Source organism: Coregonus clupeaformis, unplaced genomic scaffold, assembly GCF_020615455.1.
Source record: "Coregonus clupeaformis isolate EN_2021a unplaced genomic scaffold, ASM2061545v1 scaf0046, whole genome shotgun sequence".
Classification (NCBI taxonomy): Eukaryota; Metazoa; Chordata; class Actinopteri; order Salmoniformes; family Salmonidae; genus Coregonus; species Coregonus clupeaformis.
The window spans coordinates 367,092-385,789 of NW_025533501.1; the positions used below are offsets into that span (position 1 = coordinate 367,092).

The window sequence follows — 18,698 nt, forward strand, 5'->3', positions numbered from 1 at the left end:
AGGACCGCCACGCCACCTTCCTGTTCAAGTGAGCACAGCACAACAAGTCCAAACATGTCTTGTATGCTGCTGCATATATGATTTAATATGCCAGGGAGATGTATGTTGTGTAGTAAGCTGTTAGTAGCCCATGTGCCTCACCCTAATAATTTGGTATATTTTCACCTCTTAAGTTCGCCTACTGTTCTGACTTGGTGGTGCACATATAGCCTATAACCTGTTTTAGAGAAATGTAATCATCGAATATTGTAAGAGCTTTCATTGTCTGCTTATATGCCCCCTTTATTTATCCTACGCTTCTGACTTGGTGTACAGGGAGAACACTGTAAGAACGGCCCATGTTCTGAATTATGTTGCTGTACATTTCAAAAGTGCTGAACAAATAGTTATATTGACTACCTCCGTCCTAGATCACTCATTAATGTCTTAATCGAAATTACGGATTGCCTCTTATCCGCTTGTCGTCACCTTATGCCATAGTTTGTACATCTCAATTGTCAGTAGAAACCACATTTGTTTAAGCATGTCAGCCATATCAGCTATATTTTTTTAAAAGGCAGCAAATTAGGCTGAATGAACTGTTTCGCTGCCAGACAAGGCTGAAGGTGTAGCAGTGGTAAGGTATTGAGACTGCCGTTGGGACTGCTGTTGGGACTGCTGTTGGGACTGCTGTTGGGACTGCTTTATGGAGGCTCTATCAGTTTGTGGGCACCGTTTGTCAGCGTTATAGTGCAATTAATGTATTGTTTAGTGTTGTGTTGTGTAGTGGCTTTGCTGGCATGCATCCCACTTTTTATTTTATTTGCCCCACCAAGATTGACATGCTAAAAATCACCACTGCAGGTGTCACATGATGGATTAAACATGTTTGGAGAATTTGACATAGTGGTTCCCAACTTGACTTCTTTGACACATGAGAAAAATGCAGTTTAAAGACATTCACCTTTGGATAAAAGTGTCCTACATCAGTCTACAAGGTTTTCATTGTAATCCATTAGGGAGTCACATGATGACTGTGACCCTATGAATAAACCTGCTATTCAACATGTTTGGCTTGCAGTATGTTTGGCTTAGAGTCTTGCATAGGCAGTTATCTGGCTGCTGTGGTGATGGTAGTAATACTGGAGGATGTCCTGGGTAAACCCCAGGATGTAGACCACAGTTATCTAGCTGCTGTGGTGATGGTAGTTATACTGGAGGATGTCCTGGGTAAACCCCAGGATGTAGACCACAGTTATCTAGCTGCTGTGGTGATGGTAGTAATACTGGAGGATGTCCTGGGTAAACCCCAGGATGTAGACCACAGTTATCTAGCTGCTGTGGTGATGGTAGTAATACTGGAGGATGTCCTGGGTAAACCCCAGGATGTAGACCACAGTTATCTGGCTGCTGTGGTGATGGTAGTAATACTGTAGGATGTCCTGGGTAAACCCCAGGATGTAGACCACAGTTATCAAGCTGCTGTGGTGATGGTAGTAATACTGGAGGATGTCCTGGGTAAACCCCAGGATGTAGACCACAGCATATAGAGTTAGTATTTTGTCAGGCCTTATCTATTCAGATACATTCACTGAGTATATAAGCTGTAATTTCAATCAAATTGAGATGTATAAAGTCACACATGATACAGCAGCTATGCATCAGCACACTGAACCCTCAACCTCTGACCCCTGATTGAGAGAAGAACCCAACAGTCTGCCTCCAGTTCGACCATCATCTCCTCCAGTCTGACAACAGGAACTTCCTACCACAACCAATAATCACAACCTCTGAAAGAAAAACATGCCCCTCACACAAACTCAGACCCGTCAGAGCAAGAACTGAACGATGTCAAAGATCATCCATCCCCTACATGACTCAATTACTGAACGATGTCCAAGATCATCCATCCCCTACATGACTCAATTACTGAACGATGTCCAAGATCATCCATCCCCTCCATGACTCAATTACTGAAAGATGTCAAAGATCATCCATCCCCTACATGACTCAATTACTGAACTATGTCAAAGATCATTGTATTATATTATATGATAAAATATTATATCCATAGGCTACACTCAGTACAGTGTTAATGATGACTTTCAGCTAATTATCTTCAGTTTGGTGCCTAGTGAATATGACTCAGGTCTCTATGGAAACATCAATGTAAATTCACCTTAGGTTTTTACTCCTCACTTTCCCTTTCAGGTCTATAGGGTTTTGCTGCCCCCTGCTGGAGACTGGAGCACAAGGCAGTCCCTGGCTTTCTTTGGGCAGCTGGAGGATGAGGCCCTCCTCACCTGTTGTGATGGGGTCCAACAAATATCCCCTGGTGAAGGCAGGGTCCTATCTCATCCAACGCTTCAATGGCTCTTATGGGAGGCAGAGAGCATTTCCCATGTTAAGCTATGGAATTAATTGTACAGCATTGGATTGGTGTTGGCATGGGGTAGAGGGAGTTTACATATACCATAATTTCCTTTTAAATCCATGAAGGGAAGTGGACAAGTTCACACTTAGAAAGGAGATAATAGTTCCAGAGAGAGAGAGAGAGAGAGAGAGAGAGAGAGAGAGAGAGAGAGAGAGAGAGAGAGAGAGAGAGAGAGAGAGAGAGAGAGAGAGAGAGAGAGAGAGAGAGAGAGACGGGACATCAGGTAAAGTTCTGGAGATGAGGGAATATGTGTGCAGAAAGAAACCCTCCAGTATGTTTAACCACAGTTAGGCCCAGTATGGACTATCAATACAAGTGACCATTTAGAATGTAACCCAGTTCAATGGGTCTTAACAGAACTGGGGGATGTCAGCCATGAAGTTGTCTAAACACAACTGGAATATAATTTGTTTGTGATTCATTGTTAAGGGATTTTCCATTAGGAACACAGTGGGAAAAACCTAACACAACAACACACATAACACACAACCAATAAAAACACAAAGGGGGAGGAAACCACTAAAGTCATGACCATATTGTCATTTTCTAACGACAGGGAGAAAACATGTAAAATCTAGAAGACTACTTTAGATCTGGTCAGAAGAAGCCTAGTGCACTACGTAGGGAACAGGGAGAGATTTGGCCCAGAGTCAGTAACTCCCCTGGGTATGAATTGTCTCTCTATCTTATCTGTCTTCTATATGATGTTCTCCTCTCCTCCTCTCTTCTCTCCTCTATTCACTCTATTCTATCATCCACACCACATGCCAGCTTCAACACAATCCATTTACAAGTTAAAGACACACCTTGGAATAAATAGCAAAGGAAAACTACTACTAGATGGATTTTTTATTTCCCATCACCATGAATCATATTTAATAACTGAACAGTAGCAGACCTAACTTAATCTGTTCCTGACTCTGGGTAGTGGATTAAAAAGACCATCAATCTCCAATGATATTAAAGTACAATTCTGAACATTACTGATATACTGAGTGGCAAGTCAAGATATCTGCTGGGTTTTTATTGTTGGGTTAACAGCACCACCTGCTGGACAGGTTTAATGTTGCTTGACTGAGCAGTACGGGAGAATAAAAGATGCCAAATTTAGGGCCGGTTTCCCGGACATCTCCATTGAACATGCTTTTTAGTCTAGGACTAGGCTTCATCTGTGTCCGGGAAACCGGCCCATATAGTTCAATTAGCAAGTAAGTAACACTACCTGTTCCATGATACTGAGGAAAATTACATTGAGACAGAGAACCAATTGAGAAAACATTTCAATGGTTCTGAATGACAACCAACATACATTAACAGCATACATCATGATTAATGTAAATGTATAAGATTAAAATGTTGCACTTACAAATAATATGAATGCATTGAATTGTAATTCATAACATCTTCTGAAGATCAAATCAGTCAAATCATTGTACATAAAAACAGAGCAGAATGAATCATCACATCTGGGGACCATCACCATCAGCATGACTAGTATCTATGTGGACCCTACTACAGTTTAACCAGCTCAGCTATAGACTACACCAGCATGACTAGTATCTATGTGGACCCTACTACAGTTTAACCAGCTCAGCTATAGACTACACCAGCATGACTAGTATCTATGTGGACCCTACTACAGTTTAACCAGCTCAGCTATAGACTACACCAGCATGACTAGTATCTATGTGGACCCTACTACAGTTTAACCAGCTCAGCTATAGACTACACCAGCATGACTAGTATCTATGTGGACCCTACTACAGTTTAACCAGCTCAGCAGTACCACCAGTGAAAATAAAATTTAAAAGAAACCCAGGATAGAGGGGCTGAGTGAATGTGGTCTGGACTCTGTGGAGGAGGGTCATTGTGTCAGAGACACTGTAGAAGGACAGAGTACCTGCCTTGTGATCCAGGTACACTCCTACTCTGGAGGACTGAGGGCCTGATACTTTAGTCACAACATTATTGTGTATGAAACAATAACCACCACTATAACACTGTAAACTCCAGGACTTGTCATTGTGTCCAAATCCACCATCTGTCCCTGTTCTTCTGATGTCTTTATATGAGACTGCTGTATCACACCACCCACTCCACTCCACCTCCCAGTAACAGCGTCCAGACAGACCCTCTCTACACAGAACCTGGTAGTTAGTGAATCTGTCTGGATGAACAGGATATGGTTGGTATTGGCCTGTATAGGTCACCCTTCTGTTCCCTTCAGACAGATAGAGGAGTGTGTGTGCTGTGTTTGGGTCCAGTTTGAGCTGACAGGAATCTGGGAGAAGAGCAGAGCAGAGACCAATGAGGGGAGTTAGAACAATAAGTTAAGTCAGATACTGTATCTACCCTGTCTTTGATTAGAGCACAGCAGAGATCAAATCAGAGAAATATGAGGAGTCAGATAGATACCCAGTCTTTGATTAGATCTACTATTGCTATATATTTCTAGAGGGATTGTTAGGAGTGTCAGTAAAAAGAGACTGTTAGTTACTTCAGAATAAAGAGACTCACATTGTAAGAACTGTTCTCTGGTCTTGGGCTCTGGAGGCAGTACAACCTCCACTATATTCACTACAGACACACAAACACATTCACAGAGAGAGGGAATGTTATCATCATACCATATTCCACATGTATATGACTAGTAGGGAACTTTCAATGGTCTAAAGTTGATGTTCTTATTATTTTCAACACACCTGTAGTGGAGATCTTGGTCCATTCTCCTTGAAGGACGTCTTCTAGTTTCTGTCTCAGTTCAGACACAGTCTTACTCACATCTCCAAAGTACTGAAGAGGACGGACAATGATGCTGGGTAAGTCTGAAGATACACTGGTACCGGAGAGAGACTGATAACTCTGGAGACAGAGACAGAGACAGAGACAGAGAGGGAGAGAGAAAGAGAGTGAGAGGGAGCAGAACCAAATGATTGAGAGTTTTAATTTCATATCACATGTATCAAGGCAGTTGAGTTACCTGGAGGAAATGGATGTGATCCTCTGTGTGTGAGAGCTGCTCCAGCTCAGTGCTTCTCTTCCTCAGCTCAGCTATCTCCTGCTTCAGTTGCTCCAGGAGTCCTTCAGCTTGACTCACTTGAGCCTTCTCTTGGGCTCTGATCAGCTCCTTCACCTTAGAGCGCCTTCTCTCAATGGAGCGGATCAGCTTAGTAAAGATCTTATCACTGTCCACCACTGCTGCCTGTGCAGAGCTCTGTTAAGAGAGAGAGAGAGAGAGAGACTTGTCTTACTTTAATGAGACATCCTCATTACACTAACACCCCCACCCCTAAAAGCACATTGCGTGCCACCACAACCTCTACACAATCACATTATCCAGTACCCAACACCACAGTACAATACACCATCCAGCACCACATTCCAACCGTCCATCCAACCCCTCATCTCCAGCCGTACAGACAGCCCCCCTGAGCCCCCATACCTCCTGAAACATCTCCACACTGTTGATCATTTTGTACAACTCAAACTCAACCCTAAGGCGTCAACAGTAATGGCATTACCCTGGCAACACAGAAAAAACATGATGAACAGTCTGTCATTGCAGAAAACGGACACCCCCTCCCCAACTCCCAGGTCAACCCGAGCCAACCAGCTATTGGTGTCCAGGGCTCCATGTAATACCCTCCACTGGAGGACCCCTGACCTTTCCAGCACTGGGAGCTTATAGAGCACCCTCCACCTATACCCTGCCATGCTCTCAGCCCCCACAACCCCCTGCCACTGATGCCCCTTCACTCCCGCTAAGCTCCTGATGTGTCTAACCTTGACACTGAGGGTGTACAGCACCTTACCCCCCACCTCCTCAAACTCCTCCAGGCTCAGAGTGTTAAAAGTCAGTAAGTCCTCCGGACTCTCCTGCCAGTCCCCAGTCTCTGCTGTCACTTGCAGTGGTGGAAACGGTGGTGGCCCCTCCTCAGGCTGCTCCAGCCCTCAGTACTGCAGCATAGAAATCAGAGACCCCTGCTGTATTGAGTCTCTCCGGCCGCATGATGAAGAGCTGCTGATCCAGCCCCAAACCACCAGCCCTCCTCAACAGAGCACATGCTGGTTCCCTCCAGCCCACCTCCGTACGGTACAGTAGCCTCTGTGCTGCTGAGTCAGAACGCTGCCACCCTGACCAGAACAAATTCACTAACTTGCGCTGCAGGTACACAAGCAGACCACCGGGGGGGTTGAGAATGGCCAATTTAAGCCATAGAGAGGATGCCACCAAGTTGTTGATGATCAGCACCGTCCTTCTGTATGACACTAGGGAGATGAGCCACCTCCACTTCGTCAGCCTCGAAACCACCGCTTGTGACACTCCTTCCCAGTTCTTCCTATCCCAACCCTCCGAGCCCAGATACACCCCAAGCATCTTGAGCCACTCACAGCCCCACTGCAACCCCCCTGGAAGCTGCGGAGGTGCCCTGTCCCTCCATGCCCCACATAACAGAGCCTCACTCTTGCCCCAGTTTCCCTAAGCAGAAGACGCCCCCTCGTACACCCTCAAACTATTCTCCAGGGCCTGTAGGTTCTGCTCATCCCTAACCAACACAGACGTCATCAGCGTATGCTGACACTGCTATGCCTGTCCCCAACCCTATGCCTGGCTCCCACACTCCCTGTAGCCTCCTGCGTAGCAGGCCCAGAAAGGGCTCAATAACAAGAGTGTATAGCTGCCCTGACAGAGGGCATCCCTGGTGAATGACCCTCCCTACCCAGACTGGCCTACTGAGCCCTCCCCACACCTTGACCATACATCAAGCCCCAGCGTACAGCATTTGAACACAGGCCACAAAATTCTCCCCACAACCAAAACAACACATTGAACAGATATTCATGGTCCACCCTATCAAAGGCTTTCTCCTGATTATGAACAGATTGTTTGTGATTGAGCGTAATGGTACACAGTACGTTTGGTCCTTGTGTACAATAGAGTCCAGGTGGGACTTCAGTCTGTTAACGAGGACCTTGGTAAAGACCTTATAGTCCACACAGAGCAATTCCACAGGCCTCCAGTTCTTTAAGTCGCTCAAATCTACTTGCTTGGGCAGGAGAGTCAAAGCCTCCCGTCTACAGCTTAGCGACAGCTCCCCCACCCCGACGCACTCACACAACACACATCCTGTAAAATAATTCCTTTTTATAAAAATCCACAGGCAGACCGTCTGAGATACAGCAGCTGAGAGTTTGTGAAAGGCCAGGGAAATGTCTATTTGATTTATCTGTGACAGAGAGAGTTTGGAAAGGTCTGTGAGCAGAACCTGAGAAAACCCAGGATAATAATAATAATAATAATAATATGCCATTTAGCAGACGCTTTTATCCAAAGCGACTTACAGTCATGTGCATACATTTTTACATATGGGTGGTCACGGGGATCGAACCCACTACCCTGGCATTACAAGCGCCATGCTCTACCAATTGAGCTACAGAGGACCACAGAGTTCTGCCCTCTATAAATCAGAGTACAACTCCACAGCCTCATCTCCCCACAACAGAAGTTACCCACCCATCAGGCTCCCTCATCTCCCCACAACAGAAGTTACCCACCCATCAGGCTCCCTCATCTCCCCCACAACAGAAGTTACCCACCCATCAGGCTCCCTCATCTCCCCCACAACAGAAGTTACCCACCCATCAGGCTCCCTCATCTCCCCCCACAACAGAAGTTACCCACCCATCAGGCTCCCTCATCTCCCCCACAACAGAAGTTACCCACCCATCAGGCTCCCTCATCTCCCCCACAACAGAAGTTACCCACCCATCAGGCTCCCTCATCTCCCCACAACAGAAGTTACCCGCCCATCAGACAAACGTAAAACAAGGGATTTTCTTGGTTTCCCCACTCTGTTTTTCCAACCCCTCTGGTGAAACAGAGAACTGAGCACTGTACTATAATATAATAATGTGCCATTTTGCAGACGCTTTTATCCAAAGCGACTTACAATCATGCGTGCATATATATATATATATATACATTTTGGTGTATGGGTGGTCCCGGGGGTCGAACCCACTACCCTGGCGTTACAAGCGCCGTGCTCTACCAGCTGAGCTACAGAGGACCAGGTGCAGACACATTTATGAAAGCAAAGACAAGGTCATTATTTGGGCTCTAAATACTAACAACCTACCCTTACACACCTCTTTTGCTAACCCTGCACTAAGATTTCTGCCATGGCATTTAAATGTTTTTGGTTTACATATTCCACCAGTCTTTGCTGCCGTTCATGTTAAGGAAGTCTAACCGTGAAATCTCCATAAGAGGTGGGAGGGAAATCACCACAATCAGAAACCAGTAGAGAAGCCCATAAAGCCGCCATGCCAGAAGAAAACATCAATTTAAGCAGATTCTGAAGACATGCCCTTAAGAACCCATGACCCATTTTCTCAGCCTATACCGCTTCCTGGGTGAGAGGACACTAAACCCCTCATTCTTCATCACGTGTTGTACTGACCTTACAAACCTTCCAGGATCAATCAAATAAGACTCCAGCAGAACCTTCTTTTTCCCCTTTAGTCTCCATCAGGAACCTAGAAAGTTCTCTCACCGTATATACTGGGCCCTCAGCCTGACTGGCTGTCAGCTCTGGATCCAATGAGCCGTCTGAAAACGAGGCCTCCTCCTACGCTCCCGCAGACTCACCTCCCCCTCTTCCTCCTATATTGGCACGGTACCGTCCTCCTCCTCCCCAGTCTGCCCCCCTGCACTTCCCCCCTGATCAGTGCCTCTTCCCCAATGACAGGCAATATTTCCTGGGATGAGCCCACCAAACCTTCGCCCACCGGAGTCTCTGTTGCTACAGAAACCTGCCTCTGCTCATGTAGCCCAGCTGCAACCCTCCCCACCACCGCTTTCTCCACGGCCTGCGCACCACCACTTGGCCATGCACTACTACCGTGTAGCTCAGTTGGTAGAGCATGGCGCTTGCAACACCAGGGTTGTGGGTTCGTTTCCCATGGGGGGACAGTATGAAAATGTATGCACTCACTAACTGTAAGTCGCTCTGGATAAGAGCATCTGCTAAATGACTAAAATGTAAAAAATTTACTCTCCTCCCTCCTGGTACCCCTGCAATTTTTTTGCAATTCTGAGTAATCACTATTTTAGTACGGATTAGTAAGGAAAAACACTTTATTCAGTACTACTGCAGTTGCTTAATAATTCCAATAGATGGCAGCATAAGACCATTAATGACATTTCAGAAGATTAGTTTAGTTCTCTCCCTGGATACACCACCACTCCACCTCACAGGAAAACTCCTCCTGCCTGAGCTTTTTACTGTCCCTTTCCACACTGCTAACGCAAGAGGACTGAAAACACATTACTGTGAAGTAATATAATGATGAGTCATGTTTATTATTACCTGTTTTTATGGTCATGTTTTGAAATTATACTTCATTACTATAATGATTATCAATACGCCTGAACATTAATTCAGTCACCTCTGGTCGACAAAAACGTATTTTCCTAGTACATTCATTGTCAAATTCATCAACCAGCATCGAGCACTCTGCCTTCTCACACAAGCTAGGGGCATGTTGAGGTAAATATGCTAACCGCGACGGTTGCATTATGTAATTTATTGGTGGGCTGGAAGATGCAGTGTTTTTTCTTTTCTATTCAGAGGCTATTTACTCCCAATATGAGATAATTTTATATAGAAGGTTTTTATAATGCATGTTTAGTAGGGTTGAGGTTAGCGCATCTGAGTAGGGATTATTTGGGTTGAATACCTGTCCTACCTATCAATCATATTGCTGCTTGTAGCCTATAACTGAAGATCCCAACACTAGAAACACCGAAAACTATCTGTGCTAGCAAACCCTGTGTTCCACCCCTCCCCTGTGTAACCTTGAAGTTTGTTAAGAAACAAACACTTTTGTATGAAAACAGACATGTTTAACGGATTCCGCTTGGCACCCAGCCGAGAGCACACGAAAACCACTTGTAAATTTACCAAAACTAACCAACTACTTGCGGTCTGTTCGTAAGCAATAAACGGAGGCAGATCAGCCACCACAACTCTTGTCGAAAGAGGCGACATCTGCACCAACACACCCCTCACAAAAATCCCACTCACAACAAGACAAACCTTTTTCATTAACACAACCACCGCCTTGTTCATTCTGGATGCAGAGTGCAGATGTTCTGCTCCAACCTGTTCGCCGACCATGAGCAAAACTTACTCCACACCTTTCTCCGGAACGCACCCGAAGCGACAGCGTTTCTTCTCCACTCGGTTGAGGCCATCACGCCGCCCTAGCAAACTACCCCTACTCACCCCGCAACTCTAAACGATAAACAGTGGAAACCAATAAACAAACCCTCCACCATCAGAAAATAAATTCAGAAAATACGCAAGAACCAAAAGAAAAAAGAATAGTAGCCCTCCTCACGAACCACAAATCTCTCACACAACCAACTTCTTCTTCTATGATATAATGGCGGTCCACAAACCAACGTTAAAGGTGCATGCCGCCACCTACTGTGCTGGAGTGTGTGGTCAATCACGGTTTCCAACATTTCTAAATCCTCCTACCTAACTCAGTACTTCTGAGAAAATAAAGAAGAGCCCTACTAACTTCTAATAGACCCTCCCCCATCCCCAAAATCCCTTCCAAACCCCCCCAACCCCGTCCAACCTCAATGACCCTACACTTCAATCTTTCCCTCTCTTCAACATACTTACAACAATATAACAACACATGCTCCACCGTTTCATCGACCGTACCTTCCAGACACAAACCATTCCCATGCTTGCCAACCAGATGTAATGACGAGATCAATGTACAATGTCCTAAGCGCAATCGAGTAAACACCACCTCTTCCTTCCTAATCTGACCTTTGAATCTTGGTCCATCGACCTTTCTGTAAAACTGTAAACTATTCATATAAATGCCGGCCCTTGTGCTCAGAGTACCATCTCTTCTGCCACACATCTATCAAAATGGCTCTGATCTTACATTTGGCCTCACCTCTACCCAGTGGAACATTAATATCAATTATATCTCGTTTCAAAGCTCTTTTAGCTAACTGGTCTACAATTTCATTCCCTTCCGCACCAGAATGTGCTGGGACCCAGCAGAATGTCACTACTACCCCCATTCTCTCAATTCTCCATAATAACATGAATAACTCCAATAGTAGGTCACTCCTATTAGATTTACCAGATTATAAACTATTCAATACAGACAGAGAATCTCAGCATTCTATAATTCTAACAGGTTGTATGTCCTCCACCCACTGGAGGGCAACTATTTTCACCAACAGTTCAAATGAGAATACTGACAGTTCATCTGTTAGTCTTCTACATATCTGCACATCAAATTCAGGAACGTAAACGCCTGCTCCTGTGAGCCCACTATCTGGGTCCTTGGATCAATCTGTGAAAAGTGGTAGAAAAGCATAAAAACTTTTACCAACGTATTTGTCAACCAGTTTCTCTATATCACTGACTTCTGACCAATCTTTCCTTTTCTCTACCAAGGTTAGATCAACAACAGGGTCTGGGAGTAACCATGGAGGAACATCCCCTATCACCACAGAAGGGCCAACCTCCAACTCCCTCCAACTCCCTCAAACCACTCTCATCAGCAAGCTTTCCAACTGTCCAACCAAAACCACTGCCTTTTCTACTAGTATATTCCCAACAGTCATCTAGAACAGTATCAATGGGATGCTCAACCTCACAGCCTTTCAACCCAATAAGATAATGACAATTTTTTACGCCGTACATACAAAGGCATCTCACCTGCCTCCACCAGTAAGGCACATACAGATGTTGATTTAAATGCACCAATACATATCCTTAAAGCTATATACTGGATTCTGTCCAGCTTCTGAAGCCAAGTCTTTACCTCTGTTCCATAAACTGTACACCAGTAATCAATTGTCGTCCTGATCAGAGCTCTATAAATATCTATCAACAATTGGTTATGAATGGGGTGCTGACAGACAGAGACCCACACAACCAACTACTGCAAAAGTGATGGAATGAGAGAGGCAGAGACACTGTACATAGCCATAATATAAAGTTTCTTCTTCTTTGGAGTTTAACGGCGGTTGGCATCCAATATGTTGCATTAACGCCCCCATCTGGACTATAATCTATTATACTTGTGATACAAAATGGGAAAAGGGGAAAGGAACATTTAATTAAAAACCTTCCAACTAACCCTACACTCATTAAATACCCACTACCCCATTCCACTACTTTGACCCTATCTGCTCCTGCACCATGCCAACGGCCTGGGAGGACGGGACACCACCACTCAACACACCCTGTAACTCTTCTGAAGTCTAATCTTGTATGCCCAAATACTTCTCTGCAGCTGCCACCACAACATCTTTTTTCTTTGATTTACGTTCCATTTGTGCGGTACAGTTGATAACCATTGCTATGAATGCTAAGAAGCTATCTTTACTGAAGCATATATAACTCGTTGGCCTATCCCTCTGTGCTGGCACAGATCTACTACTCACAGGGATCCTCTCAGGATCTCTCACCCTTGACCCATCCTCCTCTACTTTCTTCACTGTCTCTGGATACGACACCTTCTGCACTACTCTGACTCTAGCCACCTCAACCTGCCTCTCTCGCACCGGACACTTCCGATCCCCAGCAACATGGGTATCCCAACAGTTGACACACACTTTATTCACCAGAACAATCCTTTATCCCATTCTCTTCCGCACACATAAAACATCTTGGAATTTCCCTCCCACAAACTGCTGCGAAATGACCATAAACGTTGCACCTGAATTTATGGATTTGCCACAAAAGCTTGAATCAAGATAACTGATATATCATAACATGACTTTCTCTGGTAAAGACTCAAAACTCAAAAGGACTGACTCCTATGTTTCACCACGCTCACCACCGGGTCTGCGTCCCACCAAACGGCGGGAATCACAAACACCAGGAATCTTCATCTTCAATTTCTCCACCTCCACACTTAACGCTACCCAGAAATCACTCCTTTCAATGGTGCCCTGTTCCTAAGAGCAAAGCAAGAAACAGATCTTGAACCAAGTTGCGTGACACAGAGCGCCCACTCCCTCTGGTCAGAAGAAACACAAACAAATATCACAAGTCCACTACAGGTTACCTTCACTGATTCAACTGCACCCAACTCTTTTCCCACCCAACATGAAACCACAAATTGATCTGCCAAAAGGTATGGATCCACTTTCTCCAAAAATGTAATTCCTGCTGCACCAAATTCTTCTTTATCATGTCCATTGATACCAGGCTCTGGTTCTGAGCTCTTCACCACAAATTCTACCTCACTTAACTCTCCCTCATTCATTTCAATTTCACCTCCAGAACTCGGTCTGACCCACTCTGTTTGCACTTGAGTTATAACATTTGAAAGTCTCTATTCCTTTGAAACTTTTGTGAGTGTAATGTTTACTGTTCATTTCTGGTGGTTTATTTCACTTTTGTTTATTATCTATTTCACTTGCTGTGGCAATGTAAACATATGTTTCCCATGCCAATAAAGCCCTTTGAATTCAATTGAATTGAGAGAGAGAGAGAGCTCCATGTTAATGTAAAGGGGACTTGAGTCTTTCATGGTTACTCAAGGTTATGTGATGAGGTAACCCCTCTTGCGACGTCAAAATCAGTGTCAGCCTAATGGGGAATGACCTCTTGGTGAAACAGTCAAGATGTTGGTTTCTCTCCTCAGTAGACCTGGGTTCATATCCCACCGGTTACATTAAGCAGTCTATTCTCTGATAGGGGTCCAGCCAGCCTGTTCCCAACAGTGGAGCCAGTGGGATTGGATAGGGGCATCTCTCCCTCTCTGACTGGAGGAGAGAAGTGAAATGGTGTGACTCCTCTGGTCAACAATACTCACCTTGAGAGACTCCACAGCCTGTTGGAGCTCCTTCAGCTCCTTCTCTCTCTCCTGGAATCTCTGCTGGACCTTCTGCTGACTCATCCCCAGCTGCCTCTGTGGAGAATCACTCTTCAATGAGCTATCAAGCTTTATTTGTCCAGTAGATCAATAGTATAGTAATGTGACATAGGGCCATAGAAGATAGAGATTAATATGTTGAGGAAGTGTCTGTGTGAAATTATATTATTAAGTTGTTATGTGAATGATTATAGTTTTAACAGTGCACAAAACAGGGGAGCTGATTGGGTGTTTGATAACGAATGATAATGGTGTTTGATAACGAATTATAATGATGTTTGATAACGAATGATAATGGTGTTTGACTTTAGAAAATGGTGATACATTTGGAGACTCTGGGTTAACATATCTATATACTTAAGGTTTGTGTTCATATTTGTTCTGCCGTGGATTGATTTCACTTGAATGATCTCATATTCAAACAGCCTTAGTTCCTACTGTACAGTGCCTTGTGAAAGTATTCATCCCCCTTGGCATTTTTCCTATTTTGTTGCCTTACAACCTGGAATTAAAAATGTTTTTTTTGTGGGTTTGTATCATTTGATTTACACAAAATGCCTAACACTTTGAAGATGCAAAATATTTTTGTGTGTGAAACAAACAAGAAATAAGACCAAAAAAAAGAAAACTTGAGCGTGCATAACTATTCACCCTTCCAAAGTTAATACTTTGTAGAGCCACCTTTTGCAGCAATTACAGCTGCAAGTCTCTTGGGGTATGTCTCTATAAGCTTGGCACATCTGGCCACTGGCAAAACTGCTCCAGCTCCTTCAAGTTGGATGGGTTCCTCTGGTGTACAGCAATCTTTAAGTCATACTGCAGATTCTCAATTGGATTGAGGTCTTGGCTTTGACTAGGCCATTCCAAGACATTTAAATGTTTCCCCTTAAATTTACATTTTACATTTTAGTCATTTAGCAGACGCTCTTATCCAGAGCGACATACAGTTAGCGCATACATTATTTTTATCGAACCCACAACCCTGGCGTTGCAAACGCCATGCTCTACCAACTGAGCTACATCCCCTGCCGGCCATTCCCTCCCCTACCCTGGACGATGCTGGGCCAATTGTGCGCCGCCCCATTGAGTGTTGCTTGAGTGTTGCTTGAGTGTTGCTTTAGCAGTATGCTTAGGGTCATTGTCCTGCTGGAAGGTGAACCTCTGTCCCAGTCTCAAATCTCTGGAAGACTGAAACAGGTTTCCCTCAAGAATTTCCCTGTATTTAGCGCCATTCATCATTCCTTCAATTCTGACCAGTTTCCCAGTCCCTGCTGATGAAAAACATCCCCACAGCATGATGCTGCCACCACCATGCTTCACTGTGGGGATGGTGTTCTCGGGGTGATGAGAGGTGTTGGGTTTGCGCCAGACATAGCATTTTTCTTGATGGCCAAAAAGCTCAATTTGAGTTTCATCTGACCAGAGTACCTTCTTTCATATGTTTGGGGAGTCTCCCACATGCCTTTTAGCGAACACCAAACGTGTGGTAATGCCTTTTTTCTGGCCGCTCTTCCGTAAAGCCCAGCTCTGTGGAGTGTACGGCTTAAAGTGGTCCTATGGACAGATACTCCAATCTCTGCTGTGGAACTTTGCAGCTCCTTCAGGGTTATATTTGGTCTCTGTTGCTTCTCTGATTAATGCCCTCCTTGCCTGGTCCGTGAGTTTTGATGGGCGGCCCTCTCTTTGCAGGTTTAATGTGGTGCCATATTCATATGCACGTACCACTTTTCCGTTATTTATTTTTTAGAATTATTTGAAACAAGTAATTTTTTTTTCATTCCACTTCACCAATTTTGACTATTTTGTATATGTCCATTACATGAAATTTAATTAAAATCAATTTAAATTACAGGTTGTAATGCAACAAAATAGGAAAAACGCCAAGGGGGATGAATACTTTTGCAAGGCACTGTATCTTTAATTCTTTGTTTATCAGACAGTCACCAACAAGTAGTTCTGGTCTTACCTGTTTCTCAGTCCTCTCTGCTGCAGCTGACACTGTATCATGGCCTTTATGTTCATCCATCACACACTGATAACAGATACACTGCTGATCGGTACGACAGAAAACCTCCAGCAGTTTGTCATGATCAGAGCAGATCTTCTCCTGTAGTTGTGTGGTGGCTTTAACCAGCTTGTGCTTCTTCAAAGCAGGAGATTCATAGTGAGATTGGTGGTGAGTCTCACAGTAAGAAGCCAAACACGTCAGACAGGACATGAGGGCTTTCCGCTTTCTGGTCCCAGTGCAGACATCACACGCCACATCTCTAGGTCCAGCATAGCACAGAGCAGGAGGGGGAGCAGCCTGGAGTCCTGTCTTCTTCAGTTTCTCCACCACCTCAGCCAACATGTTATTTTTCCTCAGAGTAGGTCTTGGAGTGAAGGTCTGTCTGCACTGAGGACAGCTATAGACCCCTTTCAGAACATCCTGATCCCAGCAGTCCTCAATACAGCTCTTACAGTAACTGTGTCCACAGGGGATGGTGACCGGCTCCTTCAGTAGATCCAGACAGACAGAACAACAGAACTGGTCCTGGTCCAGCAAAACTCCCTGCTGAGACATTTGGACGGTTGTTTACTCTCACACAGACAGACGACACAGAGAATCAGATAAGTTTCGTTTCCACAGAAGAGAGTTTGTGGAGGGGAGGGACTTCCTGGTTCTGTCAGAGGGGTGGGGTTAAAAGGAGGGAAGGAGGGGTTAGAGCAGGGTTCTTCAATTCCGGTCCTGGAGGGCCGAAACACCTCTGTTTTTCATCCTCTCCTTCTAATCAGGGGCTAATTCAGACCAGGGACACCAGGTGAGTGCAATTAACTACCAAGTAGAAATAAAAAACAGAAGTGTTTCGGCCCTCCAGGACCGGAATTGAAGAACCCTGGGTTAGAGGAATGGAGGAAGAGAGAGAGGAACTGCATGCAACAGGAAGAGGGAGACAAATAGTTTTGTTCCTAGGTTACAGTCCTTAACATGGAACAAATGAAATAATGAATCTTAAAATGTGAGTTGTTAGAATATATAAAGGATAACAGTTTCTATGAAGAATAATAAAAAAAATATATATATATAATATGCCATTTAGCAGACGCTTTTATCCAAAGCGACTTACAGTCGTGCGTGCATACATTTTTGTGTATGGGTGGTCCCGGGGATCGAACCCACTACCTTGGCGTTACAAGCGCCGTGCTCTACCAGCTGAGCTACAGAGGACCACAGAACATATGTATAATTATTTTAATGACCTTTATAATGCCTTATAATACACTTATGTGTTCTACTTAAGCAATAAAGCCTGAGGAGGTGTGGTATATGGCCAATATACAATACCACAGCTAAGGGCTGTTCTTAGCCACAATGCAATGCGGATTGAGAATGATGTAACACTTTCAAAAATCTAATCAAATTATTGGTCGCATACACATATTTATCAGATGTTATTGCAGGTGTAGCGAAATGCTTGTGTTCCTGGCTCCAACAGGGCAGTAATAACTAACAATACACACATCTAAAAAGTAAAGGAATGGAATTAAGAAATATATAAATATTAGGACGAGCAATATAGGAGTCTGGAGTGTAAATATATTTATAAACTGGGTAGTTCAAGCCCTGAATGCTGATTGGCCGACAGCCGTGGTATATCAGACCGTATACAAAACATTTATTTTACTGCTCTAATTACGTTGGTACGTTAATAGCAATAAGGCCATTTTAGAACACCTACTCATTCAAGGGTTTTTCTTTATTTGTACTATTTTCTACATTGTAGAATAACAGTGAAGACATCAAAACTATGAAATAACACATATGGAATCATGAAGTAACCAAATAAGTGTTAGACAAATCAAAATATATTTTATATTTGAGATTCTTCAGATAGCCACCCTTTGCCTTGATTATAGATTTGCACACTCTTGGCATTCTCTCAACCAGCTTCATGAGGTAGTCACCTGGAATGCAGTTCAAATAACAGGTGTTCCTTCTTAAAAGTTAATTTGTGGAATTTCTTTCCTTCTTAATGTGTTTGAGCCAATCAGTTGTGTTGTGACAAGGGAGGGGTGGTATACAGAAGATAGCCCTATTTGGTAAAAGACCAAGTCCATATTATGGCAAGAATAGCTCAAATAAGCAAAGAGCAACGACAGTCCATCATTACTTTAAGACATGGTCAGTCAATACGGAACATTTCAAGAACTTTGAAAGTTTCTTCAAGTGCAGTCGCAAAAACCATCAAGCGCTATGATGAAACTTGCTCTCATGAGGACCGCCATAGGAAAGGAAGACCCAGAGTTACCTCTGCTGCAGAGGATAAGTTCATTAGAGTTAACTGCACCTCAGATTGCAGCCCAAATAAATGCTTTA

At 44.1% G+C, this 18,698-nt stretch overlaps 2 protein-coding genes across 2 annotated transcripts in view; both read right to left on the reverse strand.

Moving 5' to 3' along the window:
- The window catches only part of LOC121556711 (calponin homology domain-containing protein DDB_G0272472-like), a 376,372-nt gene that overhangs the window by 258,285 nt on the left and 99,389 nt on the right, over positions 1-18,698 (reverse strand). The window lies entirely within an intron of this gene.
- LOC121556702 (tripartite motif-containing protein 16-like) lies at positions 4,121-16,924 on the reverse strand. The gene is made up of 6 exons (XM_045212724.1): positions 16,308-16,924; positions 14,282-14,377; positions 5,394-5,627; positions 5,116-5,275; positions 4,931-4,990; positions 4,121-4,694 (listed from the first exon to the last, which is right to left on the reverse strand). Exons 1-6 carry the CDS (start codon positions 16,902-16,904, stop codon positions 4,174-4,176), a joined length of 1,668 nt encoding a protein of 555 aa, XP_045068659.1. The 5' UTR covers positions 16,905-16,924; the 3' UTR covers positions 4,121-4,173.